The 26,932-nt window shown below is 45.1% G+C and overlaps 1 protein-coding gene across 1 annotated transcript in view; it reads right to left on the bottom strand.

The window, feature by feature from the left end:
• Nucleotides 1-26,932, bottom strand: part of LOC119169281 (uncharacterized) — a 38,111-nt gene that overhangs the window by 5,088 nt on the left and 6,091 nt on the right. Inside the window, exons 5-8 of the mRNA XM_075879607.1 lie at nt 20,912-20,980; nt 16,611-16,698; nt 7,629-7,768; nt 3,909-4,007 (exon numbers count right to left, since the gene is read on the bottom strand). Of these exons, the coding sequence (XP_075735722.1) occupies nt 3,909-4,007; nt 7,629-7,768; nt 16,611-16,698; nt 20,912-20,980 (396 nt within the window). The remainder of the gene's footprint in view (nt 1-3,908; nt 4,008-7,628; nt 7,769-16,610; nt 16,699-20,911; nt 20,981-26,932) is intronic.

Below are 26,932 nucleotides of genomic sequence, written 5' to 3'. Positions count from 1 at the left end.
TGGTGGCAAGGCTGAAGGAAAGTGCGGAGATTGGTAGCCTTCTTTGTTTCTTTTTCTACTTATCTGTATACTTTTCGTCTTTCTTGCTTTTTCTATATTTCCTTCTCTTTCTTTTTCGCTTGTTTCTACATTCCTTTTGTCTTTTTTTCTCTCTCGCTAATCGTTCTTCCTTTCCTTTCTCTCTACCTATCTCGCATATTTTTTATATGCTATACTTTACTCTCTTCCCTCCTCCTTTCTCTCCTTCTCCCGTTCGTGTCTCTCCTCTTTATCATCACTTTCCTGTCCCGCCCCTTTTTATACTCCACTACACAAAGCTATGCTGCGTTCTTCTAGCGTTCCCTGGATAGCTAAGCGGGACGCTCACCATGAGATAGTGTGTGCGCAGGTTCGGAATCCCACCTCCCCAACAATTTTCATTCGTTTCTTTCTCCTTTTCCTTTCTTTTCCTCTCTCTCTCTCTCTGTATTCATTCTCCCACCCACCAGAGTTACTGCACTCCGCACCAGGCAAATGGTTGCACACGTTCCACGAGTGAAGCAGAAGATGAAGAAGACGATGAAGATATAGTGTGTGCCGATCCGTGATGATACTTTCTGTCGACGTTTTAGACTAATAGTACGCTAAAACAGCTCCGCTGTTAAAACTCGTGCGTCGTGAGCCACCTTCTTCGAGTTTAGCCTGAGTGTAGAACATTTTTTAGAAGCTAGCGTTCGCTTAGTTAGTGAGAATTTAAGTATGAAGCTTTTATCTTGAGAATTAAGGCAACGGGAACAGCGTCTCAACATACTAATAGCCAGTGCGTCTCTTGTTCCCTACATAATGTAACTACATTGTCAGTGATCTCCAGTAATGAAAGGAGCAAATATTTCAAATGTTTCATAGATTTATAAGATTATCGGGAACATTTCACTTGCAAAATATTTTTAAAGAGGGAAAGAGAGAGAGTCGTTTGACAATGGCACTCAACTGAACTAATGTATACGCTCACAAACATTCCGCATACCCTCCACAAATCAATTTGGGGCATGAAAAACTTTGCTTCAACTTTTCCCCAGTTTCCACTGAGATGCGTAGTCGCATAAAAACGACTATACATCGTAATATTATCTTATCTGTGCTTACGCCTACGTGAAGACACAACGTATTTTGTCAAGGACTGCAATACCCTGCTAAACAATTTTAAATATATCATACACGAATCCATTACATTTGAAGTTTGTTTTCGAATAGGTGACTCTGGCGTGCGGTCATCCCAGCTATGGTCCCCTCCACTTTTGCAGCAGAGAAAAAAAAATTGCTCGCGGCTTTTTGAAGTAAGCGTTCGTAAGCGCAAGCATCGAGCCCCAGTTTTCACCATTTTGTTCACGCGTTATATCTGCATTTAGGTTTTAAACACAGCATCATTTTAAAGCATGTGCTATCTAAGGTACCTTTATTATGATTGGTGTAACTTTCCGAAGCAACGGGGTCGATAATAGATGCCATACAACGAATTAGTGCGCATTATAGTAAATTAATACGGACTGGAATGGCCTTTCTCTCGATATTGCCACAATCAACTGCTCATAAAGCTTCATGCATAGTATTTCAAATGTATATCTACATTGATCACTTTGACAACTCTGTCGATCGTACGTTAACTCGCCCCCTAGGGGGTGTTTAGAGAGACACTAGAGGCAAATGTCAACTTTATGATGACTGTTAGAATAGCGGTTCAGAGACCTTGGAGTGCTACTTTTGCGCCAAGGAAGTGCTTACTTTCAAATAAGGTCCTGTTTTAGAGGTCCACATAGCGTTATTGCACCTCAAATCCCCCGGCTTAAACAAATGGCAGCATATCCACGGAGTGAATGATGGAGAGTGGGGCGAAGCATTCATCCGTCCATGCGTCCGTCTGTGTGACCGTCCATGCGTCTGTTCGTGCGCCCGTCCCTGCGTTCGTTCATGCATCCGCTCCTGCGTCCGTTCATGCATCCATCCATGCATCTGTCTGTGTGTCCGTTCGTCCATCTATTCAACACTCCAAGTCCCACCATCTCGCATCTTTTCATCATATATTCCCCATATAGAAGCACCGCCATTCAGTGGACATTCCAAGGACTAAACGAGAGGTGGCACACGCACACTTTCTTACGGCTTGCGCTTCGGCTCTACTTCCCACCTTCAACCACCTTGAGTTCATGGTATATACTAGTTCACTGTATTAGTTCAACCTTTCTAAACCCAAGGAGGTTACGCCCAGCGAGTATAACGTAGCAACCTTTTCCTGTCAGATAGTGCTCAATGTACATGCCAGTGGCTGCTAATGTGAAATGAGAGAGAGGAGGATTCAGCTTTTAATTTCTTGCGGCTTGCGCTTCGTATTTGCTTCCCCCCTTAAACCACCTCGAATTCATTCATGGTATATATTAGTTCATTGTATTCATGGCCTGCGGCTCAACGCTTGCTAAACCTTTCTAAAACTAAGGAGGTTACACCCAGCGAGTATAATGTAGCAACCCTTTCTTGTCCGATAGTGCTCAATGTACATGCCAATGGCTGCTAATGGGGATCGCAGCGTGCGCATTGACTAAAAGCCGAATGCTCCTGTTTCTCATTCCCCATTAGCAGCCATTGGCATGTACATTGAGCCCTATTTTTTATTGTTAAACAACGCACAGAACAAATCTCTCACCGGCACCACCTTGGAGGTCAAATGTTATACCTATTTCGGGTATGTGCCATTGGTGGTTACGTACTACGAGGGACGCCCAAGCCACTCCATAAGAAGCTTCGCCCCTAAAAGGCCCGTCTCCCACACGCTTGCGGTGTACAACGTTGCCCAGCTTTACTGCGCGGCGGCCGACACTAGATGCAGCAACAGAAGCCATCGAACAATATTCTGCCATCTCGGAGGCTATGGTTCTGCTTTCTTGGCTCAACTGGGCTTCACTAGATGGCACCACCTATCTAGCCTAACCAGGCAAAAACGTGATTTTTCAACCTTGCGCGTCATTCCCCGTAGTAACGCCAGGCGGTTCTTTTTTTACAAGTCTAACAGAAATACACAAACAGCGTTTCACTGTGTCTCGTGATGCATAAAAGGTTCTTTTCTATTGCAGCTAGTTTGATTACGAGTGATTAATTGCAGTCCGACGCTCTCACATCACGGGGATCACTTCCAAAATACCCCACTAATTGGGCCCATCCTGTGGTATATTTAACTTAATTTGTCGGTAAGTAGGGCACCGCTGTATAATATGGCTGTTTTAGGCGTTGTCATACACTGAGCTTTTACTGTGACATAGATTGCTATTTGCTGTAGTGTCCTTTTAAGGAAATAAAAATGAAACAAAATAAAATGAAAAAATCAGTTACCAACACCTACTATTCTTTGAAGTGAACCGAAGATGCACGTTATGCAAGCGTAGTTGTGTCAGCGGCACTCGAGTTCGCACAGCTGAATTCTCCGGTAGCGTCTCCGTGCTTGCTCGGGAAACGCTGCACTGCGTTAACGTGGACTCCGAGCCCTGAGCGCGTCCACTCGACGCGGTTTCCCATTGGTTTAACGAACATTCAAAAAACAAAAAGTGAGCCTTCGAGCCGGGACCGCATAGCAACGCATCGCCAGAGAGGGGAGAACGAGCCGAGATTCGAGCCGGGACAGCAGAACAACGCACGGCAGAGCGAGCCGAGACGCGAGTGGCGTCGGACGTATCCGATCGAGCTCCTGCACCGAGTCCAGTTTCCTTATACATGTAACCACTGCCGACTCACCTGTAACTTAGCACAATACAGTTTTTCTTAAAATTTGAACCTTGCCTTGACTACATTCATTCGGACATCGCTGACAGTTGTAATACCATTATTGTATATCAGTTACTGCGCTGGCAGGGATGCGCAAGAACAATGCCAGATGAAATCACCTGGCTCATCCTCATGTTTGTCCACAAGCCAGCAGCCAGAATGTACAACGGACTGGAGAATGACGTCACTGTGTGGGTGTGAGCGCTGACGGGCCCAAACTGCAAGAAGAAAAAAGAAATTTCACGCTAAAATAAAACGTTTACATCACACACTACTAACTGGATGCATGACTGTTTACTCACGGCTCTGAAGTACGCCGTTTCCAGAGCATTTGTTATAAGTATTTAATAAGAATTATTATTATTATTATTATTATTATTATTATTATTATTATTATTATTATTATTATTATTATTATTATTATTATTATTATTATTATTATTATTATTATTATTATTATTATTATTATTATTATTATTATTATTATTATTCGGCAGATTCCGCGCCTTGAGGGAATCCATTGTATGCAAAGCAGTCTACGAATCATTTTCTATGCTGAAATTTTTCGCTTTCAGCGGCGTGTTACGGATTGGATCATCGTGTTTTATATGTATAAATGTGCGTGTACAGTGGAGTACAAGGCACGTCAACTAGATTGGCATTTAAAGGGTACCTTGTGTTCTGTCGTAACGTCAGTACTCACGGTAAATCAGGGACGGCAGTATTATCGAAACGAAGTGCGCTTTATGATGTCACGATCTAAATATCGCACGTAACTTTCGTTAGCGTACTCATCCACGGTCGAGCAACGCTTGAATATAGGTGGCTGAATCGTACAGGAATGCAAATTTCATTTTTCTTAGTCTGCTATCGAAGCGCAGCCAACCCTAAAACCGAAATGTATTTAGCCCTCTACATGACGCCTATATTAGATGAGCATAAATGTAATGCCTATTGCTCAGTTGTAATATTAGAAAGCCATCATTGTGACTACAATTAAGCTTGTACCAGCATTGCACCTGCATATAGGGCACTTTTACAAAGCAGTTTCAAGACCTCGCATGGCTGACTCGCATACCTGACTGGCAAGACATCTGATACCTGACTGGCACGCCGAATACCTTGGTGTGATTCCAGCTGCAATCCTGATGTTTTTTTAAATATTTGCATTCGTAGGGCCAACTCTGGCAATATCGGCCGTTTTTCGATGCTTTGAAATTTAAGTCGCCGATTTCGGCTCTCGCCGTTTCTGGGCAGACATATATTGGTCTAACACCTGTGGCTGATACCGGCATACCACGGCCCGTGGTATACGGGTATGTGCACGTGTCAGGAAGAGAGGGTTTGACGTTATCGCGGCATACCACGCCACGTGGTATACGGGTATGTGCACATGTCAGGGGGAGAGGGTTTGACGTTATAGCGGCATACCACACCACGTGGTGTACGGGTATGTGCACATGTCAGTAGGAGAGGTTTTGACGTTATCGCGGCATATCACGCCACGTGGTATACGGGTGTGTGCACATGTCAGGAAGAGAGGGTTTGACGTTATCGCGGCATACCACGCCACGTGGTATACGGGTGTGTGCACATGTCAGGAAGAGAGGGTTTGACGTTATCGCGGCATACCACGCCACGTGGTATACGGGTATGTGCACATGTCAGGAGGAGAGGGTTTGACGTTATCGCGGCATATCACGCCACGTGGTATACGGGTGTGTGCACATGTCAGGAAGAGAGGGTTTGACGTTATCGCGGCATACCACGCCACGTGGTATACGGGTATGTGCACATGTCAGGAGGAGAGGGTTTGACGTTATACGCGACAGGTTTCTCAATGCACTTTCACAATGCTATCCGCTCTTACGTGGCGCCGTTGCGGCTGTAACGATGCCGTAATAATAAAGTTACAGTAGTAGTAAGTGGTTCATGAAAAAAAAATGAGCTAATTTCTGTCTGGTGGTTGAACTTACGGCGATTTCCCGTTTCACTTTTTCCTTCGCTATCCTCCGTTCAACGGCTGGTCTCATCCCAAAGCTGCTTTCCTCCTCACTGAATGCCCCACTAGGCATCACGTGACGCACGTAATCAATGACGCGCTCTTCGGAACAGCGCCCTCTTCTGGTTAACATAACTCCATCAACTCCGTGCTTCTCGGCTAACCGCTGTTGGGGTCTTGCTGGCCCATGCTCCTACGGATCGTGCAGGCCCTGTGTTACGCACACGCTTTCAAATGTCGCCAACATGGTGGGCACGTTCGGTGACACACGGCGCTGGAGCACTTCCCCTAGAGCGCGGTCAGCTGCTTGAACACTAACTGAAAGTCGTAAGTTTTTGTTCGACCAATCACAGCATCGCTTGCAGGCAGCATGACACATTCAACGTGCTGACGTCCCTCGGCAAGCCGGAACTGCACGTAATAGATAAAAGGTTTTTTTTTTCTTTTATTTATTAGGATTTGTTACGTATCAGTGGCTTCTATAGCACCTCCAAGTGTGGCATCGTTAATCGTGACGGCATTTTGAATACAATGCATTGTTGCTTTCAAATGTTCGAAAATATATTGAAGGTAGTGTAAGGGGCCTTTAAAAATAATATCTGGGGTTTTACATCCCAAAACTAGGATATGGTTGTGAGGGACTACGCAGTTTAGGGCTCCGAAAATTTTGACATTCTAGTGTGTGTGTTTTTTTTTCTTGCGCGCTGACACAGTACACGCGCCTTGAGCATGCATTTTGCCTCCATGACTGCAGATGGCGGGATTGAGCCCGCGACACCTTCGTATGGAAAGTCTTTGAACGTGTCGTTGTCGTTGTCGTTGTTGTTGTTGTTGTTGTTGTTGTTGTTGTTGTTGTTGTTGTTGTTGTTGTTGTTGTTGTTGTTCTTGTTGTTTTTGTTGTTGTTGTTGTTGTTGTTGTTGTTGTTGTTGTTGTTGTTGTTGTTGTTGTTGTTGTTGCAGCAGCAGCAGCAGCAGCAGCTGCTGATTCAATGAGTTGCATATACTTTAATACTACAGTGAGCAGCGCCATTGGTATAGCAATGCATAGCAGTCCCGAAGTGTAGTGAAGTGGAGTAGGGTTGCCCATTTGACCTCCTTTCATTGATGATGATTTCAATCGTACCATTACATTGCTTTGTTCCATTGCATAAACCTATTTTAGGCTGGGTGGTGAAGGGAATCCTAACGTACGACCAGCGCTCATGTATCAATTGATGCCCGACATTCGAAAGAGCGTCCTAACGTGTGTGGCTATGGCTGGGATATTGTAAACCGTTCATATCACCATGTTATCATTGCGTGGCTAAGTCAGGATAAGGACTATTTAGTTTGGGAATATCCCTCAGCTAATTAATAAGAAGCATAATCTGTCTCTCTAAGAGTAATAGCAACACGTGCAGAACAACAGGGCAAAATAAGAATAAATGATCACCTTCTTAGAAACTCTGACGGCCACCCCTTTCAGAAATTATGTCAAGCGTAAACGATAACTTCGTCAGGGATATCTTTTTTTTTTTCATGCACATAGAGTGGTCGTTAAAATATCTTGGTTGCCTGGTTCCTTCGTTTACATAGCTAGCTCACTTCACCCGCATGTGGCTGAACATTTTGTAAGCAACCTGCATTTATCTATTACTATAGCCTTTTGAATGCGTCAGTATAGCACATGAAACATTGTGAACTCATAATAGGCACTACTTTCGACCTTCTAGTGAATTTGTGGACTTAAGCGGATCACGACGCTAAAGAAAGCCGGCTGTATAAACGTCCTGAATTTTGTTTGCCTCAAATTGTCAAAAAAGCTTCGTCAATCTATAGAGCCCCACAGTAGGTATACCTTGAGCAGGACGTCAGCTAGCGAGAAGCGGTTGCCGATGAATAGCAGGAACGCATTCGCCATTATCGCCAAGTCCAGGAGAACACTTGCGTCGGCGAGGAAGCTCCCAATCCCAGCTTTGAATCCACCATGTTTCTGCCCTGAAAAATTAAAGGGAATTTATCTCACGTATTGTAGTGCCGGACTAGTTGGCTGGTCGTTATATAGCGTGTGGCTGTGCACATCAGGTGAGAGGACAAAAATGAAAAAGGTGAAAAAAAAACAGCAGCGATGATATCGTAAGTGCTTCTGCTGCCTTTGTTTGTTTGTTTGTTTGTTTGTTTGTTTGTTTGTTTGTTTGTTTGTTTGTTTGTTTGTTTGTTTGTTTGTTTGTTTGTTTGTTTGTTTTGAAAAAGGGTTTGGAAAAAGGGTTTGTTTGTTTGTCGACCTTTCACTCGGTCTGCACTGCCTTACACCTTTACGTAGCCTCACCTTTACGTGATAGGTATTTGCGCTGTTACTGCAAACCTCTATCAATATAATATACAGAGGCAACGATCTCATTTTGGGTTAAAGAAACCCGTACAATCCTATGGAAATCATCAGAGTTATTAAATCTAGACAAATCGCTAAAGTTATGCACGTCCATTCTTAAATTAACCTTCGCAAACTTGCTCGAAGCTCGCCTTTAGCGCGGTCATAAACGTCCAAGATCGCTGGACGAGATGAACGATGCAAACGTTTCGGACTGCGACTATGGTGGCCCCGCCCTGGTCATACGAGTCTTCTAACGATTACCGCGCTGAATCCATAACAAACCTTCACTACGTGAACGTATATACGTATAGCAACTACCCGCCGCTTCGCAGAGCCGTGGTATTATAGATGCGTGTTGCGTCCTTTCAACTGACGGCAAATGCATTCTGTGCGCATACAGACGCATGGCGTGCGGCAGGCCACGTTGCCGAACCCCGAATCATATCTGAGTGAGAATACGTCGTCAAGTGTCCTTCTCCCGCTAGGTCTTCGCTTCCGAAAGATGTGGTTGCGGCTCAGCCAAAGCCGCACGCAAACGAAGGCGCTCTTTGCCGAAACCATCGAGTGGCCGAAATTGCCCCATTGTGTGCAGACGCTGTCCACGTACCTCGCTATTAGCGGCCCTAATTACAACTTGCAACGACGCCTCGACCGCGTGGGCGTAGTCGTACGGTGCGTTAACGTGTCCCGAGGAAATATGCACGAGCCCAGCATTTATCAAAGACAGCCGCCTCGTTTCCGAGTCCGAAATACCGCCTCCTGTCGTGTAGTTGCATACAGTGAAAAGGAGCCTTCGAGTATACGTGCACCCTAATGATTTCACACCTCTATATAAAGGTCAGCAAACAGAAATTCATGCCCTTTCACCTAAAAAGAAGGGGGGGGTAACTTCATTAACACTGTGTTTTAAGCTTTGGCGTTTCGCAGGTCGGCAACGCAATTCTTCCGCAACAAAGCTCGGTAAGATAAAGTTTTGTTTTTCCTGGTCCGCAAGGCATAACTTTGCTCCCTCTTTTTCTTTCTTTGGAGAGTCAAGACATTTGTGTAAAATTGTATAGTTCAGTGAAGGACAAACATTAATCTGCACTCATCTAATGCAAAACAAACAATATCGTTTCCATGAAGATTTGAACAAAGCTTCATGCAATTTTTTTTTCTTTTTTTTGTAGAGAAAAGGGAACAGGAGGGAAGAAGAACTAGCTTTAGTTCTTCTTGTAGTTAGCGACACAGTTCGACAATAATCCAGGCTACTTTAGCAGCGTTTAACTATAATCACTTAGTAGTGTGTTAATTCCTGGAGCATTATGCGCTTTTTGTATATTGACACAATGTGCAAATACTTGTGCCTTCTAGATGATTTGCGATGCACGAGCCTGCGGGACCCAGCTGCGCGCGAACCGGGTTGAAAGAAAAGAAGAACGTAGAAGAAGAGGCAGAAGGCAATCCTCGAGACAATCTAGCTGTGCTATATTTCTCGGGCACAAGTTCGCCCAGCCTACGTTAGCTTATTAAAAGAGTTTATTGAAAAGTGCGTTACAAATCTGGTGGAAGTGCTGGGTGTGATGCCAAGCCCCTCTCGAGTGACGGAGCACAGTCCAGAACCACAGCGATTTCGACCCAACGAGCTGACGCCTGTTCATCAGCGCTGCAGTCGACACCTACGTGGTGAGGGCCCTGAATTTTCACCTTTATCGACTTCGCTTGGAACATCAACGGCTGTGAACGGGTACGCAACTGACATGACAGCTCAGGTCACTCCAGCCAACATTGTCGTAAACCAGCCAATGCTACCAAAGCCTTTCCACGGTGAAAGCTACGAGGATGCAGAGGACTGGCTTGAGCACTTTGAACGCGTCGCAAAGGCTAACGGATATGGGGAAGAGCGCAAACTTGGAAGTGTTTACTTCGCACTGGAAGATAGCGCACGAACGTGGTATGAAAACCACGAAGCCACCTTCCGGTCATGGAATGATTTTCGACGGGAGCTGCTCGCTGCTTTCCCGAACACAGACCGCAAAGAGAGAGCTGAAGCTGCGCTCCAGACAAGAAATCAGCGCAATAACGAAACTGTCGCCATGTATCTGGAAGACATGTCTCGCTTATTCCGCCGAGCGGATCCAAATATGAGCGAAGACAGGAAGCTGCGCCATCTGATGCGAGGCGTGAAGCAAGAACTCTTTGCCGGACTAATTCGAAGCCCGCCGCGCACCGTCGCCGAATTTCGTTCCGAGGCGACTACAATGGAAAGGACGCTACAACAGCGAGCAAGGTTATACAACCGGGATGCGATCGTCACTTCCTTGGACATGTTGCCACCAGCCTTCGGTAACGGCATGGAAGCACTACGCGAGCTGGTACGGTCTGTTGTGCGAGAAGAGCTGCAGAGGCAGCGCCTTGACCAGAACGCTCCAATGCTTTCGTCTCTGGCCGATGTGATCCGTGAGGAGGTCAGGCAGGTGGTACGCGAACCTTCGAGCAACGCACAGCCAGGGCCGCCACTACAACAGAAGACGAGAATGACGTATGCTGATGTGCTACTACGAGGACCTCCAGGACGTGCGGACGTCGCGGCGGCTACACCTATGCAGTACCCGATGCCGCCGAGAACCCTGCAGCCAACGCCAGAGAGGAGACTAAGGAAGAGCGATGTCTGGCGCACTCCCGACAGGATACCGCTGTGTTACCACTGTGGGGAGCCTGGTCATCTCTACCGAACGTGCCACTACCGCCAGGCAGGACTCCGTGGTTTTCCAGTTAATGCACCTCGACCACGAAATGGTGAACGTCCCTTCGAAATTGAAGAATACCTGTCAGGTCGTCAAACCTCAAGTGGCTTCCAACGACACCAACCTCGGGCAACGACAACGGGGAGGTATAGATCGCCTAGCCCCCGACCTTCAGCAAGCACCCCAAGGTCTCGTTCCCCAAGCCCGCGTCGGGAAAAGAGTCAGCGACCTGTGGAGGCAAGGCCGCTGTCGACGCTAATGCAGAAAAACCTCCATTGCTGACTCTGAACGACCACCGATTCAGAAACCGGTGCTTCGATAGTGACGTTGCTTCCGATTTACGTGTGTTCGTTGACGGCTACGAAGTCATCGGACTGGTAGATACCGGCGCAGATTATTCAGTGATGAGTAGCGGACTTTCTAAAATACTAAAGAAAGTGCTGACTCCTTGGAAGGGACCACAAGTTCGCACAGCAGGAGGGCACCTCATCGACCCTACTGGAATATGCACAGCAAGAATCGGAATACGGGGTTTCACGTACGTCGCCAGTTTTATTGTGCTGCCGGAATGCTCAAGAGACTTGATTATCGGCATGGATTTCTTACGAGCTAATGGCGCTGTAATTAACTTGCGAGAATCTTCCGTCTCATTCTCGACTAGGCACGCGATTGGTACCTTTGAAACGGAAGAAAACGTATATGACCTTTGTATTGCAGATGATGGCGTCATGGTTCCGCCAAGATCGAGCATATCTGTCGCAGTAAACAACAAAGCATTCAGTGAATTCGAAGGATTTGCTGACAACAACACTGCCTTACTACTCCAAAAAGGAATCTGCATGGCACGAGGCCTTGTTAAGTTACGTGACGGATGTGCAAATGTTCTACTCACAAACTTTGGAAATGAGGTGCAGCACGTTGCAAAAGGAACCGTCATCGCCAGTCTGAATGATTTCGTCCAGGTTACGGAGCTGCGAACTTTTGAAACCAATGATTCTGATTTCGAAGACGTGGAGTCTGTCCTTGCAGCCATCGACATCGAGCCAGGCCTACTACCAAGCGAAAAAGAGCAAATAGAGCGTCTTTTAAGGGAATTCGCCGAATGTTTCTCGTTGTCATCTAAGGTTCGACGCACTCCTGTCGCTAAACATCGCATCATTGTCGACGAGTCAGTGAGGCCAATACACCAGCATCCCTACCGAGTGTCACCAAAAGAAAGAGAAGCTATTGGTAATCAGGTTAAAGAAATGCTCAAAGACGATGTAGTCCAGCCTTCATCAAGTCCATGGGCGTCACCTGTTGTTCTTGTGAAGAAAAAAGACCAAACCTTACGTTTCTGCGTTGATTATCGGAAGCTGAATGCCGTCACCAAACGGGATGTTTATCCTCTGCCAAGAATTGATGACACTCTGGATAGGCTGCGAAATGCCAGGTATTTTTCCTCATTGGATCTTAAAAGTGGGTATTGGCAGATAGAAGTGGACGAAAGAGATCGCGAAAAGACAGCGTTTGTGACACCGGACGGTTTATACGAGTTCAAGGTACTCCCTTTCGGCCTTTGTTCAGCACCCGCCACATTCCAACGGATGATGGACACAGTCCTTTGTGGTCTTAAATGGCAGTCATGTCTGGTTTATCTCGACGATGTTGTAGTTTTCTCTGCTACCTTTGAGCAACATTTGGAAAGGCTCCGGGCCGTGCTCACTGCGATCAAATCAGCGGACTTGACGATAAAACCGCAGAAATGTCATTTCGGCTTCCGTGAGCTCCTTTTTCTCGGCCATGTCATCAGTGCAGAAGGCGTCCGCCCAGACCCTGCAAAAACTGAGGCCGTAGCAAGATTTCCGAAGCCAACAGACAAAAAGGCTGTTAGGCGATTTTTAGGTCTCTGCGCCTATTATCGACGGTTCGTTAAAAATTTTTCACGAATTGCTGAACCACTGACACGGCTGACAAAAGAGGAAATGCCTTTCGTATGGCTTGCCGAACAAGAGGATGCCTTCAATGAACTACGAAAGTGCCTTCAAAGCCATCCTGTTCTGGCGCATTTTGACGAGGAAGCGGAAACCGATATCCACACGGATGCAAGCAATTTAAGTCTTGGGGCCGTGCTCATCCAATGGCAAAACGGACAAGAACGAGTCATTGCGTATGCCAGTCGCACTATTTCGAAAGCTGAGGTGAACTACTCAGCGACCGAGAAAGAATGCCTTGCCGTGGTATGGGCTATCAGCAAGTTTCGACCATATTTATATGGTAGGCCTTTTCGAGTTATAAGCGACCATCATTCGCTATGCTGGCTGGCTAATCTCAAGGACCCATGTGGACGGCTTGCACGATGGAGCTTGCCATTACAGGAGTATGATATCACGCTTGTGCACAAGTCAGGTCGCAAGCACAGTGATGCGGACTGCTTGTCACGTGCTCCGATTCAACCTGCTGCTTCTGCTCCCACCGAGAATGGTGAAGATTTTATTTTCTTGGGAGCTGTGACACCATCAGAGATGGCACATCAGCAGCGATCCGACCCTGAGATACTCCTCTTGATCAAGTACCTACAAGGACAGTCTGTCGATGTTCCACGACCTTTTGTCCGCGCCTTGTCAGCGTTTGTCCTACGAAACAACATCCTGTATAAAAGGAACTTTGACAACAATACAGCGACATTCCTGCTTGTCGTCCCTTCACCTCTGCGACCAGAGATTTTGGAGGCTTGCCACGACGATCCATCAGCTGGACACTTAGGAGTAAGCAGAACGTTAGCACGCATCCGCACTAAATACTACTGGCCGAAGTTGCTTAGCTCTGTACGACACTATGTCAGAACCTGCCGGGACTGCCAAAGACGTAAAACGCCACCGCTAAAACCAGCAGGTCTCCTTCAACCGATAGAACCACCAGAAGCCCCATTCACACAAGTGGGAATGGACTTACTGGGCCCATTTCCTACGTCATCATCGGGAAAACGGTGGATAATAGTTGCGACCGACTATTTAACCAGATATGCCGAGACATCGACTCTAGTTAAAGGATCAGCCGTTGAAGTAGCCGAATTCTTCGTCTCCAACATAGTACTGCGGCACGGAGCTCCAAAAGCGTTGATCACGGACCGAGGGACTGCATTTACGGCCGACCTGATGAAATGTATCATGAAATTGACGCACACCAGTCATAGAAAAACGACGGCATATCATCCTCAAGCAAATGGTCTAACGGAACGACTGAACAGAACGCTGGCTGATATGTTGTCAATGTACGTTGATATAGAACACCGTACTTGGGATAAAATATTACCCTATGCAACATTCGCATAACACTGCGATGCAAGAGACAACACGGATGACGCCATTCCAACTTGTTTTTGGCCGGACGGTAACGACACCTTTAGATGCAATGTTACCTATTGACGAGACGCCCGAGAATTACTATGACGTTCACGACTACATACAAAGAACAGAAGAAGCTAGACAGCTGGCACGATATCGCATTCTCCAACAGCAGAAAACCGACACGCATCGATACAATCTGCGAAGAAGAGACGTCCAGTACGCACCAGGAGACAGAGTATGGGTGTGGATTCCTGTACGAATACGTGGCCTGTCAGAAAAACTGCTTCGCCGCTATTTCGGTCCGTACAGAGTGCTCCGCCGCGTCGGCTCGCTCAACTACGAAGTTACGCCAGAGGGACAGGATATTTCATCCCGACGGCGGCATCGCACGGAAACTGTGCATGTCGTCAGGATGAAACCATATCACGACAGGCAATGAAACGCTGAAGATACAACGTTCTCTGACGTTAACGACATCCCCGACGAGGGTTTGTGAATGACTGCCATGCAACCAGTTTGACACAAGCATCGGGACGATGCACTCTGGAAAGGGGGGCAATGACACAATGTGCAAATACTTGTGCCTTCTAGATGATTTGCGATGCACGAGCCTGCGGGACCCAGCTGCGCGCGAACCGGGTTGAAAGAAAAGAAGAACGTAGAAGAAGAGGCAGAAGGCAATCCTCGAGACAATCTAGCTGTGCTATATTTCTCGGGCACAAGTTCGCCCAGCCTACGTTAGCTTATTAAAAGAGTTTATTGAAAAGTGCGTTACAATATAGAATGCGGACAAAAAAGAAACAACTGTTGCAAAACTATTCTATATCGTGGCTGGTACAACAAATCAAGACGAAGAGAGCTTCCTCGAATCCGAAACGGGCAGCGCGGAATTAAGCTCTTTTCTCGTGCGCATGCCTCATTTCCTCGAATTTCATGAATATTTTTTTACTCACACGTTCGACTATTTGAGATAAAGCGTCCGCACCAGACGAGAATTTCTTTCGCGAACGCGCTCTCAAACACCGCAGCTCTAACGCTTTCAATACACTGCATATAATAAACCACACAGCTTCTATATCCGTGCACTCTGCGGCAAAGTCGAAAGTGCTCAGCGCTGGCCTCTTTTACAATAAACCCCTCACGTTTCACGCATCGCTACACACTGAGGAAGCTTAACTGCACTGCATACCATTAAAACTAACGTCATATCTAAGTCCATTCAGTGCACTGCGATGTCGACAGTGCTCAGCGCTGGCCTCCCTTACTGAACTCACTATGTTTCCTTCATCGCTGCGAATAAACGGCGGTGATTCGCGACTCTACCGGCATTCGTCGCAGAGAGTGAAACAGGTCAAAGGCGTTTTCACAGCCCCAACTTCTATTTATTTGCGTAGAAAAGTTCCGAGTGCGTGTCTGATTAATAGCATGACGGTTATTCCCAAAACGTGTCAAGGCGAAACCGCGTGCGCCCACGGCCGAGTCGAGAGCCGCTTCGCTTAATTGCCGAGACACTTTTAAAAAACGTCTTCCGGTTTATTTTTATTAAAAGGACTAAAATCTAATGGAACCTATTAATAAAAGCGAAAGTGGATAAAAACACCGTATCCATCCCTACTCTACTTCGGTTAGGTATCACAGAGCTATAAATATAAGAAAATTTAAGTAATCGCAGAAAAAAAGACCCTTCTACTTCGTTTTGATAGTCCCTGTGGGGGGGCAAGCTATCTTTTTTTGTCCTCATAAATTTATTTCCAATTATAACACGAGCACCAGAAACAAAGTCTCCTTTCTTTGGCTTAATTGTCTTTCGCTTCCCATTAAAGTTGTGTGTTACCAAGGACGCTTCGATGCGATCTGTTAAGAAAATCCTCTCTCGTAATACACGTTGACATATTAGAGGTGTTTAAATAAAAACTTTTAACGTTTTCCGCGAAGAGATAATGTGGGCTAGAAAACGCTCATAACAAGTGAGATGCGAGACGCTTAATTTTCGGAGTGGAAATTAATGCACGCGTGATCCGTGAGCATCTATTAAAGGCGAGGGCTTTGCCCGTACGTTACCAGCCGACAAAAATTCAGCGCAGGTATTCCAGCGTTCATAATTATCGCATGCATTGAATAAAGGCAGTACCCCCGCTTGAACATCAAATGAGTTAGTGGAAACATCGCAAAGTTTTGAGGGCGAGAGATGCTTAATCACTTAGTTCACTTGCGATTTTCTCGCGACCATAAGAATATCTTTAACGGCAAGCTTTACTCTTGCCGTAAAGTTTCTACGTGAACGGCACTATCGAGGAAAGATAGCCACAAGGATCGACCACAAAAAGAGTGAACAAATGTGGCTTCCAGTTCGAGTCTACGGGCTGAGAAAAATTTCACAGCGTCTAATGGAAAGTTCGCTTTCGACTTACGGTATTGAGGAATCATGAACGGTGCCCAAAACGAGCAGATAATGAGCAGGCATCCGACGCAGGTGAACGGGAACATCAAAACACGAGCCTGTAGAAGTGGAGAGAGGGATATTGTGCCCGTTATCAGTTTAAAGATAGCAATCTTCGATCACTCACTTTTTGTGAGAACATTCATGTAAGAGCCTTAATAAGAAGCAAACAATATCTTCGTATGGTGCATGCTTTCGGCACTTATACTCTGCCAAATATTCTAGCAATTAATAGGAAGATACGTTAGATATCCCCTATTATCTCAACATTCCACCCTCGGTTGAGCTGAGAGGCTTTCGAAGGGCTACCATGTGTGGTGGCCTTCCTTTCTTTTTATCCCACTGCCCTATCCCTTTCAAGAGGAAAGATTAAGTTTTTACCTACGTACCTACCTCGCACTGCACCGAGTCTGCTCAGCTTGAAACGTTTTACGACCGTGGTTTAGTGCAGCGTGCCTTCATTTTTTGTAAGCGCGCTTGGAAAGAAAAACTGCTACGAATCTCCCCCATTTGGACATGTCACGCTCTCACACTTCTGCGGTTTCTTTCAACGCAAATAAATACCTTCTCAAATAATGAGTTCAAATACTTGTGCTTACCCGTTGCTACCAGAAAACTTGAAAAATCTTCGCGGAACTGGAATTCCCCGGGTTAACACACCGCAGAGCCGCGAAAAACATCTGTTGCCTGATTTAGCCATCTTCGTCGAATGCATGATCGCCTTGCTGGGCGTCGGTCACTGCGGCTTCTGTTCTCTGCCCGCCACAACTGGCTGTCTTTATCGTTCGCGAGATAACTGAGCGCAATCCAACTCGTAATGTCACTGAGCGCAGGGGCGAGAAGGAGCTGAGGCTAACTCAAGTGAACTACTTCCAGCACTTCGCCTGATTTAAAATTCACAAAATAAGCATCAAAAAAGACATTTCAACAAAAGAAAAGTTTGTACACCGGTATAGCATTTCTTTATTTGTGAAAACTTGCGAAACCCTATAAATGCGTATACATTCACATCAACTTCGCTCCATTCGACCGGATCTTAGGATGCCCGGCAACCGCAACGAGCGTGCATGTTTCTTGAAACCGAAACTACCGCTGTGTTTACGGGGTCTCATTAAGCCTGTACGGTACAGCGTGTACTGATCGCCGCACACAGCATAGTTACACTTGCCTTTGTGTCTGGCTTCACGTGGGTAGCAGTGAATACTAACTGCACAAACAGTTCGGGCTGTCAGTCCGACCACGCTGTCGTGTGTTCAGACGCTAAACATGCGAAAGCCGCTCAGAGTTGAGGATGTAAAAAAAAAACGGATCGAAGTGAACGGGCTACCAACCACCCCCGGCACACATGCGTGACTGGCCTTCTTGATTGAACCAAAGCTGTCTCAAAATGCTCGCATGACAGTTCGATCACCAAGCGTGTAGCAAGACATGTGCTTTCAATCACAAGTAAACTTTCAACAAACTACAACCATCCGTTAGCAGTCTTCAGTAGTTTTCTTTCAGTTCTGGTCAGTGACGAAGAAGAAAACATTGATGCATACATTACAAGCCTTGGGTGAAACGAACCCATGAATAAAGCGCTGGTATATAGTTTCAGCTTATAGGCATTTGTGTACAAATAAAACTAACTTCAGTCTTTGTTCGTCGTTTGTTAACGCTGTGTCTAATTATATCCAATGTAGCATACTGACATTGATTACAAAGGAACACACCACCTGAGAAGCACTGTGGCAAAGGTTTTAGAGTGCCTTTTGTTGTTGTTTTTTACATACACCTTAAACATAGCACACATAAGAGCTTTTTTGATTTTGTGTTATGTTGTGTTGCTTTGTATGTTGTTTGCCACATCTTACACTGCCGCAACAACAGTCACAAATAGGACCTCAAAAATAACTAATTCACAGCACAACGACGCCATAAAAATTGGGTCACGTTGGTGAAAAGCACTGTTATGAGACGCACACAAGAACTTTGTTGTAGCACCGAAAGGCGGGCGAGTTGGAACTTATCCATAGTGGGCAGCGCACAAAAGGAAACACACAAGAGAAGGAATCAGGACAAGCGCTGGTCTAACAACTGAAAGTTTTATTTGAAAGAAAGCATATATATACATGTGTACACAGAAAATCAAGTGCTACGCAAGATTACATCCGATCAATGAAACCAATCTCCTGTTCAGATAAAGAAACAGATGGCTGGCTAACGCAAATGCCAACACTCTTCGCCATGTGGTAAGCCTCAGCAATCTCACGTGTCCTTTGATTATGATGGCGGTCGATGATTGCGGTTTGCTCAAAAGAAGGAATACAACCGCAATCGCGGCAATGGCTGGCGAGGTGAGACAGAACCCCACCCTTTAAAGAATTTTCATGCTCCCGTAGCCTAATATTAATACATCTACCGGTCTGTCCTATGCAGACACTCCCGCACGAGCAAGGAATTTTATAGACTACCCCGGTCGAACATGCGGTATACTTCTTAACGTGCTTGATTGAACAAGTGTTATCAACCGCCCTCGTAATTCCCTTAACGCGTCTATGAATCTTGCCACATAAGCTACCCAATTTATTCCCACTTGAAAAAACAACGTCAACCCCATACTGCCCCCCAACTTTCTTTAATCTATGTGAAATGGAATGTACATAGGGAATCACTGCAAAACGCTTTTGCTCGCGTTGAGAGGTTGCTGGTTGGTTGGTGGGCTGCGCGTTACTATTTACTTTCTTTAGCAATTGAATTTAGTGGATCCATTCTTGGTTAGGAATTCACTACAGGTTGTTGATTTCTTGGGTAATCAGAACCTTTGGGAAAAAAAGTCTGCCTTCAGTGTCGATGTTCAGGACCTGTTCTACTCACTGCCGCATAATTTTCTGTTACTATGTGTTAAGGAAACTATCACTGAACTAAATGAAGAAACGCGGTTTGTTGACAAATGTGGTATTTCTGTTCAAAGTTTCCTTGAACTTCTTCGTTTTTATCTTGATTCTACTTTTGTTTCTTGGCAAGGGGATTTGTTTGTTCAGGCCTCAGGTGTATGCATAGGTTCCAGAGTTGCCCCGGTCCTAAGTGACATATTGTTGAGTAGAATTGATCGCGATCTAGAAAGAGATTTTGAGGGTTGGGGGACTCGTATATTTAGGTATGTGGATGATTACTTGGTTTTTTTGGATAGTGTTAGTAGCTTACATGATAAGGTGAACATTCTCAAGGCATTTAGGGAAAGGGGGCAGGGTCTTCAGTTTACGTGTGAAGTTCCCAATGAAAAGAATGAGCTTCAGTTCCTTGACCTAACATTGCGATTCCAGGATGCGCATGTCTGTTGGTTATACGCTCCCAGGTCGGCTAAACCCCTCCTAAACTTTAAATCTGCTCATTCTAAACTGGTAAAAAATGGTATAGTCACTTCATGCCTTCACGCAGCTGTCGCAAAATCTTGTTTCCATGCCACAGAGGAAAGCTTTCGTAATCAGTGTGATCGGCTTAAGACAGCGGGTTTTCCCACCGCCTTTCTCGTTTCTGCTTCCGAGCGTTTGCTAAAGAAAGTAAATAGTAACGCGCAGCCCACCAACCAACCAGCAACCTCTCAACGCGAGCAAAAGCGTTTTGCAGTGATTCCCTATGTACATTCCATTTCACATAGATTAAAGAAAGTTGGGGGGCAGTATGGGGTTGACGTTGTTTTTTCAAGTGGGAATAAATTGGGTAGCTTATGTGGCAAGATTCATAGACGCGTTAAGGGAATTACGAGGGCGGTTGATAACACTTGTTCAATCAAGCACGTTAAGAAGTATACCGCATGTTCGACCGGGGTAGTCTATAAAATTCCTTGCTCGTGCGGGAGTGTCTGCATAGGACAGACCGGTAGATGTATTAATATTAGGCTACGGGAGCATGAAAATTCTTTAAAGGGTGGGGTTCTGTCTCACCTCGCCAGCCATTGCCGCGATTGCGGTTGTATTCCTTCTTTTGAGCAAACCGCAATCATCGACCGCCATCATAATCAAAGGACACGTGAGATTGCTGAGGCTTACCACATGGCGAAGAGTGTTGGCATTTGCGTTAGCCAGCCATCTGTTTCTTTATCTGAACAGGAGATTGGTTTCATTGATCGGATGTAATCTTGCGTAGCACTTGATTTTCTGTGTACACATGTATATATATGCTTTCTTTCAAATAAAACTTTCAGTTGTTAGACCAGCGCTTGTCCTGATTCCTTCTCTTGTGTGTTTCCTTTTGTGCGCTGCCCACTATGGATAAGAACTTTGTACTTACTCCGATAAGAACTCCGCTACAGAACAACCACAGCACCATTCCTAGGCTGAAAACTGCTCCAATCCTTGGCTGCAAAAGTAAAAACATACATTGCTTGTTTTCCCTTACTGGTTTACAGCAGCCTAAGAATATCATATTTGAAATCAAGAAGAAATGGACATAAAACGGGCACTTAGCGCGTAGACAGGATTACCGCTAATCACTAAGGGTAATTGACTGGATGCCCAGAGAAGACAAAAGCGCTAGGGGGAGACAGAAAATTAGGTGAGCCGATAAGATTAAAAAGTTTGCAGGTATTGGGTGGCCGCAGAAAGCACAAGACCGGGTTTATTGGCGGATCATGGAAGAGGCATTTGCGCTGCAGTGGGCGTAATCACTCCGATGACGATGATGATGATTATGATGAATCATTTATCCACAGAATATAAGTTGTGAACAATGTCGATTTATGATTAAATAGTTTAAATAATGCTCTCGTTTTCCGCAAACAACTGACAACCTCCTAAGTCCTCCCGTCACAGTTAAGTAAAGGCGTATATCAGTTCGTTTCTATATTTTGATGAGGCTTGAATGTCTTCTCCACCATTACAACGACAATTCCACTGTCACTTTGTTATTCTACGTCGACTATTTTGTGCCAGCCATCGAACGATTGCTAAGCTCAGTCCAGTACCTCAGAAGTGATTCAAAGGGTCTTAATCGCAAATTATGTTCCGCGTAGTCTGGCTTAGGTCACGCTGGACTAGCTTCATCTTATGCTGTTTTTCACTGGTAGATTCGGAGCAGGTTTTTTTGCTCCGTGGCGACGAAACCGCATTTCACTGGTAGATTCAGAGTGGATCCGCGCTTTTCACTGGTAGTTTCAGAGCAGCTCGCTCCGAGGCGGATTGCTCGCACTGCTCCGCCGACAAGTCGCAGATTCGGGCGGAAACACGACGAGCAGCATACGTCACTTCCGTCGTTGTACGTTGCTGAGTTTTGCAAAATGGCTGCGTTCGCTGCCTTGGCGGAACTTCTGTCTAGCGACGAAAGCACTTCAAGCAGCAGCTCGTCCAGCTCAGACGACGAAGACTTCGAGGAAAGACAAGCGCTATGCGAAGCCTTCTTTCGGGAAACTTTTTCGGAGTCCCACCGCGAACGTCCCAAAATTTTGGGGTTCATCGAGAACGTTGCGCGGCTGTACACAGACGAGCAGGTAAGCGCGGAGCTCCCTCTTTTCATAATACTACATGAACCTAATTTCATCTTTTTATCATTTCCTTCTCTGCAGTTCCGTCAAGACTTCAGGGTGTCGAGGCGTGTCGCGGAAACGTTGATCCGTGGTTTTGAAGGCTCGCGTCACTACCCATGCAGTGATCGTGGTGGGTCCCCCTCGAAAACCGCGGAAGAGCACATTCTGGTCTTTCTGTGGTAAGTCTGCACGCTGTTTTAAAAGTCATGCCTACCAGTGTGTATAATCTTAATGCTTTCAAGTGCTTCGGCGTAGAAGTACGTTTTTTCGTTGCGTGCGCAGAATTTTGACGGGGAGTCCAACCATTATAAATTTTTGTTCGTGTGTTTATGTGCGCGTGTGTAGAGAATATACACATGTGAAATTTAACAATTTCGGCGGCGTTAAATCTCCCTAGTAGCCTTCCCGTGGCTACGCCGCTTGTGCTTTTTGTCCTTGAAAGTTGCTAAGTGTGATGCAATGGAAACCAATGAAATATGACCGCTTGCAACTGCACAGCCAGAGAGAACAGTGTTAAGAGCTTCTACTTTTCTTACGGCTGCTAATTTTGATGCAAATATTTCATGCCTTTATTTCACAAAGCAGGCTTTACTTGATCACTTTCTTCCATAATGTGTGTTTGCTGTGTCAGGTTTGCTGCAAACAAGGCGTGCCTGAGGGACGTTGCTGGACGCTTTGGCATGGCAACTGCGACAGCATTTAGAGTCGTGGAGCGCACGCTCGAATATTTCCTTGATATAGCCGAAGAGGTAATATCATTTCCAGGAGATCTTGATCAGCTGTCAGCGGACTTCGAACAAGTAAGAATTTTAGGTATTTCACTGTTCCATGGCAAACACAACAAATGAGTTGTCTAATTGAAGCTTACTTTAGAGAATAGTCACATAATACATTGATTGTAGCAGGTTAAGCTGCCGTTGGGGCACAGGGGATGTGGTACTAAGTTGCGCTTGAAAGATGGGGTTATTGTCAAGCAGTCTCACTATCAAATGAGAAATGCTAGTGAAACATGTATTGTTCATTTACAGTGCACATAAAAGCAGGGTGTCTGCCAACGTGGAAAAGTCAGGGAATTTCAAAAAAACCAGGCCAGGTCATGAAAACTGACAGCAGTTCTGTGGGACCGTCACAAAAATAAGCATCGCCATTCATCAAAGCTTAAAAAGTCTCTCAGCTGCAACTACAGTGGGCTGCTGGAAGGTGTGTGAAAAAAAAAAAGGACAGTGCATAACTCTTGCTTCTGAGTGTAAACGCGAAAGGGACCCATAGAACACAAAGTTTACTGACATTTCAGTACCTCATATGGGAGAGAGCCTTGTTTAAAAGTCATGAAAAAGGCACAGTGTACTTCAGTACGCCTAAATACGTGACGTAAGCAGAGAGAGTACATTGTCAGAAGCCTCCCATCACTCCTGTGCAGCGTATGTACAGTTGTCTGTATCTGGATTCGAGAGTTTTACAAGTCTATTTGGTGGTCTGTGATTCCGTGTGTTCAGGGAGGGCAGTCGAAGCCACGCCTCGTTTTGTGGTATCATATTTGTGTTGTTTAACTTTTACCAGTTTCACCGATGTACTGGTCACAATTATGTCAGCCTATGGCATAAACTAGACTAAGGAAATTTCTGCTCGGCAACTTGTCCTTCACATTGGCTAAAGCATTCTTTAACATCCATGTTGGTATATCCACTCTTTTGGTGCCTGTTGCTTCTACATATCACACGGCATATCTGACTCACGTCTGTAGATTTATGCATGTTTTGTCTATGCCACGATTTCGGCCCGGCTTGAAGGCCGTCTGGTTTTTCTAGGCTAGAACTGCTATCAGCTGAAGCTTGCTGGGCTACTCATGTCTTTTAATAATAATAATAATAATAATAATAATAATAATAATAATAATATTATTATTATTATTATTATTATTATTATTATTATTATTATTATTATTATTATTATTGGTGGTGCAACACCAAACGTCTTCAGCTACACACTTATGCTGGTAGCTCGTGTTTCAAGGGTAGAACTTGGGTAACTTCAGCTAAATTTTTCATTTCAGTTTTGTGAGATTGTGTAAATAAATCTGCAATTATTTTTCAGTGTCACGTCTACAGCAGAGTACGTAAATCAAGGTAACATGCGGACATTCATGATTCATCTATAGAATCAAGGAAACTGTTCCACCTTGACAAATTCATTCTCACCACCACATATTCAAATGTCAGCACTTTAAACGTTGACCCCAGCTTTCATTTCACTTCAAGTATGACAGCCCAGATAAATGCATGTGCTTGTCGTAAAAAAAAAAAAAACATTTTGCAGTATGGCTATGTTCTTGCAACGTTGTCGTTACTCGTTGTCAAGGCAAGATACATAGAATATGCGAGTAGTAGTTATTTACTTTTTTTGTTGAAAAGTATACTTTAGAGGTGTGCAAATTAGGCGGCGGCGCAAATCAATAGTAAATACATCAATCTAGGTCGAATCAGTTCTAATCTAATCTACATATAAATAGGTGAGTCAGTAAATACAGTAGTTCAGGTCGATCTAATTAAATCCAATCCACATCCTAACCGGCGTGGGCTACAGCCATTATAGTAAAATAGATTTTACTCCAGTGGCAGAACCGGCCAGGCTCCTGTGTTTTCATTTTACACGAATGCCACCAAATGGCACCACTTCTAAGTTTCTCAGCAGCTTTGACTGCGATGTCAAACGATCGCAGACACCTTCAAACTTCATCTGCGGTTACTCTTAACTTGTGTGTTTTCTTCCTGGTTCTTCGGAACATCAAACAGCTGACTTGCTCACTGCCTAGCTCAGGGGTTTTATTTTGGCCAGATTTACATGTTTTTTCACAATTGTCGCATGCCCTGAGAACATTTTGAGTGCGTCTGGTAATTATGTTTACCTTTATAGAGCGCCCGGTTTTTTTTTTTCTACTCGGGTTTGTTTGCAGTGTACAGTGTTTTCCATGCAAACGTGGCAGTCATGGAATTTGCTTTGAATCATGATGGAAAACCTGGGAAATTCAAGGAATTTAGAAATATGAAATTGGTAGACACCCTGAAAGGGACCCCTGGCACTTAAAATTTCTAATGCCTTTTGCTGTGGTGTTCCGTACAATGATTCCATAGTTCTGGCATGTAAAAGACTTGTGTCACCTAAAGTTAACTCCGCTAAGACCAACAAAACTACTGCATCAAGTGTTAAGATTATTTACTTCAAGAAGTTCACTACAGGTGTGTTCTTTTTCTCTCACTGTCACAGGTGTCAGGAGTGCCCAACACGATCGGTTGCATTGACGGATCCTACATAAGCATCCGCTGCCCTGCAAAAAAAGTGCGTTCAACCTATGTGAACAGGCACAGTTATCCGTCACTGACACTGCAAGCTCTGTGTGATCACAAAAAGAAGTTTCTCGATGTGACTACTGGACACCCCAGCAAGATTCACGATTCGAGAATCTTCAGGACATCGAGGCTTTCTTCAAAGTTGCCGCATGTGTGCTGTTCCGGGAAGTACCACGTTCTCGGGGACGCTGCCTACCCGCTTCGAGATTACCTCATAACCCCATTCAGGAATTATGGTCACCTTGACGCGAGGCAGCGCGCCTTCAATTATCACTTTTCGGCAACGAGAGTGAAGATTGAGAATGCCTTTGGAGACCTCAAGGCCAGGTTCCGCCAGCTGCTGCACCTGGACTTTCTGTTTGTAGACAAAATGAACAAGTTCATTATAGCTTGTTGTGTTTTGCACAATATGTGCATTAATTGTGGTGATGTGGATGTGCCGCCGTACATCGATGATGAACATGCACCGTGGGAATGGGAGGCACAACCGGATGATGTTCCCCCCAACAATGGCCCGCTTGCATCAACTGAAGATGCACTGCGTCGCCAAGGCGAGGAGAAGCGTGAGCGCTTAATGCAAGCGATGCGCATTTGATTTAAAGTTAGGACTGCCTACGTGTACACAAAACAAGAAACGTTAAGGTGTTGTAAATTTTGTTTCGTGTTGTAGAGATTTCTAGCAGAAAATAACACTAAAAGACGGGACGAAGCAAGGACACAAACTACGGCGCTGACTAACAAGCAAATTCGTTTTATTCTTCTAATCCGCGTATATATACTTTACCACAATCTCAAGGAAACAAAAAAAAATAGAATCATGATAAATGCATGCCCCTCATTTCTGAAGCGTATCATTTACAACGGCGGCGAAACATGCATCAGTTTCCCTTATATTTCCCTCTCTCTGAAGGAGTTACCTCTCCTGTCTTATTGAGCATTTCTTTCCTCCTGAGTCAGCCAACATTTGTGTGTGTCTTTTTTTTGCTTTTTCTCACCCTTCAGATTAGTGGTGGAGTGTATATACCTAGACTGGAAGAATAAGACACATTTGGCTGTTAGTCAGTGCCATGGTTGTGTCTCTGCCATGGTTGTGTCCCTGCTTTGTCCCATCCTTTAGCACTGTTTTCTACAGGAAACACTGTACTAACCAGCTAAAATGCATGCCGCACTGTGTTGTAGTGACTCATCTTGCTAGGGCGCAGCCTGATTTTTTTGTTTCTTAGCTTTGTGACACGTAGCAGCTTCCACATAGCGTGAGTCAACCCAAGATGTTTGCAGGAATCTGACTGGATCAGTGTAATTGTTTCCTATGCGAAGCCATCAGCATGCTTATTGCTGACTAGTGCTAACGCCGCAGCGTGTTGGTCGGTATGGCTACTGCAGCTGAAGATAGCTGGTGATATTGATAGTAACTGCACTCTTCGTGCTGGTGAGACACGAGAA

This window comes from Rhipicephalus microplus, chromosome 2 (assembly GCF_043290135.1).
Source record: "Rhipicephalus microplus isolate Deutch F79 chromosome 2, USDA_Rmic, whole genome shotgun sequence".
NCBI classification, from domain to species: Eukaryota; Metazoa; Arthropoda; class Arachnida; order Ixodida; family Ixodidae; genus Rhipicephalus; species Rhipicephalus microplus.
This window is presented reverse-complemented; position numbering and strand designations above follow the sequence as displayed.